The sequence below is a fragment of the Octopus bimaculoides genome, chromosome 3 (genome assembly GCF_001194135.2).
Source record: "Octopus bimaculoides isolate UCB-OBI-ISO-001 chromosome 3, ASM119413v2, whole genome shotgun sequence".
Classification (NCBI taxonomy): domain Eukaryota; kingdom Metazoa; phylum Mollusca; class Cephalopoda; order Octopoda; family Octopodidae; genus Octopus; species Octopus bimaculoides.
This window is the reverse complement of record NC_068983.1, coordinates 44592528-44594555: the sequence shown is the minus strand read 5'-3', so window position 1 is coordinate 44594555 and position 2028 is coordinate 44592528. Positions and strand designations below refer to the sequence as shown.

At 36.2% G+C, this 2028-nt stretch overlaps 1 protein-coding gene across 1 annotated transcript in view; it reads left to right on the top strand.

Annotated features, from left to right (window-relative positions):
• The first annotated feature begins 1528 nt into the window (after nt 1-1528).
• The window catches only part of LOC106876525 (tyrosine-protein kinase hopscotch), a 16051-nt gene continuing 15551 nt past the window's right edge, over nt 1529-2028 (top strand). Inside the window, exon 1 of the mRNA XM_052966734.1 lies at nt 1529-1578. Coding sequence (XP_052822694.1) covers nt 1529-1578 — 50 coding nt within the window. The remainder of the gene's footprint in view (nt 1579-2028) is intronic.

Sequence of the window (2028 nt, the reverse complement as noted above, 5' to 3'; positions counted from 1 at the left end):
AAGGCCAGTCAGGCAGTACTGGCAACGGCCACGCTCAAATGGTGTATTTTACGTGCCACCTGCACAGGAGCCAGTCCAGTGGCACTGGCAACGATCTCGCTCGGATGACTTTTCACGTGCCACCGGCACAAGTGCCAGGAACGCAAAGCTGCAGCACAAGTGCCAGGAAGGCGACGCTGGTAATGATTACACTCGAATGGTGGTGCCATCACGATTTCACCTTTGCTTGCCCCAACAGGTCTTCGCAAGCAGAGTTTAGTGTCCAATGGAGGAGACGTTGGCATGGGGGCTAGTCATCGAATTTAGTTTGATTTCGATTTCACTTGTATATACTTAATTATCTATGACAATAATTTAGAAGTTATGGAAAATTTAGCTGTTATTTCTACCAGGTTGAACTGTTATGTAAATGTTCTCTCATGGCTCATTGTTATTGCTGGTGTTGGTGAGTAGCCTTACAGTTATGAACTGATCAACATCTTTGCCACTGTGAATATTTGCAGTTTAGCCCTTTAGCATTTAAGTCAGCCATATCTGGCCTAATTATTTTACCTGCTTTGTGTTCAGGTCATCAAGATCTGGCCTGTTACACCTAGCCTGTAACATCATTGTAAAAATAAGCAATCACATGACTGAAATCTAAAAGCTACGTGACAATGCATGATTAATTCAAGACGATACCTTTTGCCTTTTACTTGTTTAGGTCATTAGACTGCGACCATGCTGGGGCATTGCCTTGAACAATTTGTTTTAGTCAAATGAACCGATCCCACTACTTATTTCTTGTTGAGCCCAGTACTTATTCTATCGGCCTCTTTTGCTGAATAGCTAAGTTACGGGAATGTAAACACACCAATACTGATTGTCAAGCAGTAGTTAGGGAGCAAACACACACACATATACATACATATATATAAAGGTTACGAAGGGTATTGGAGTCAACCAAACCCTAAAGATACAGGTAATACCGAGTAAGTGCTGTATACCGACTAGTTTTGCCCCTGACGTGGTTGCAACACGAGTGGGGAATATAACATGGGTCGTGTATTAGCGTGTGTATATATATATATATAAAAAAGAATGAGATAAAGAGACCAATGGCATAAGTAAAATTATATTATATTTTATATATGTGTGTGTGTGTGTGTGTGTGTGTGTGTGTGTGTGTGTGTGTAACTACATGTGGATTGCTGGCGATTTTTTTCCTCTGTCTTTCCTTTCTCTTGGACATTCCTCTGGCTCCTGCTTTGCTCAAAATGTAAAACTACCTTTCTTTCCTTCCCTGAGCATTTTATTAATACTTTGCATGTACCATGTCCTCGTGTTGTTTTTTCTTCGTGTTTTTTTTTTTGTTTTCTTAATCATATATATATATATGTATGTGTTTATGTATGTGTGTGTGTATGTATATATATATGTATGTATGTATGTATATGTATGTGTGTATAAATATGTGTGTGTGTGTGTACATATATATATATATATATATAACAATAACAGTTTTTTAAGTTAAAATCTATATAAAAATATGTTTAAAAGACAACAGATTAACAAAAATCTGATGGAAGGAAGTTTTGTGTAAGTGCTTTCACTATCTTCAGCTTTTCAACTAACATTAATTATAATTACATCCATTATTATTTCATTTTTTAACTTCTATTTTATTTGTTTCAGAGTGCTTATTTAATAAGTAGTTTAAGATGGATTGAAATAAAGTTTAATAACAGTGTACAGTTGAACTTTAAACAAAGTGCACCAATAGTAAGTTGTTTTATTTGATATTTCAAGATTAGAAGTCTTTTGCTTTCATTACTTTTTTACTTTTTTTTCTCCTTACTTTTATTTTAACAGGCATGACAGTGTGGTATGAAGTTTGCTTCCCAACCACATGGTCTCAGGTTCAGTCCCACTGAATGGCACCTTGGTCAAGTGTCTTCTACTACAGCCTCAGGCTAACCAAATTTTTGTGAGTGGATTTGGTAGATGGAAACTGAAGAAGCTTGTCATATATATATATATATATATATA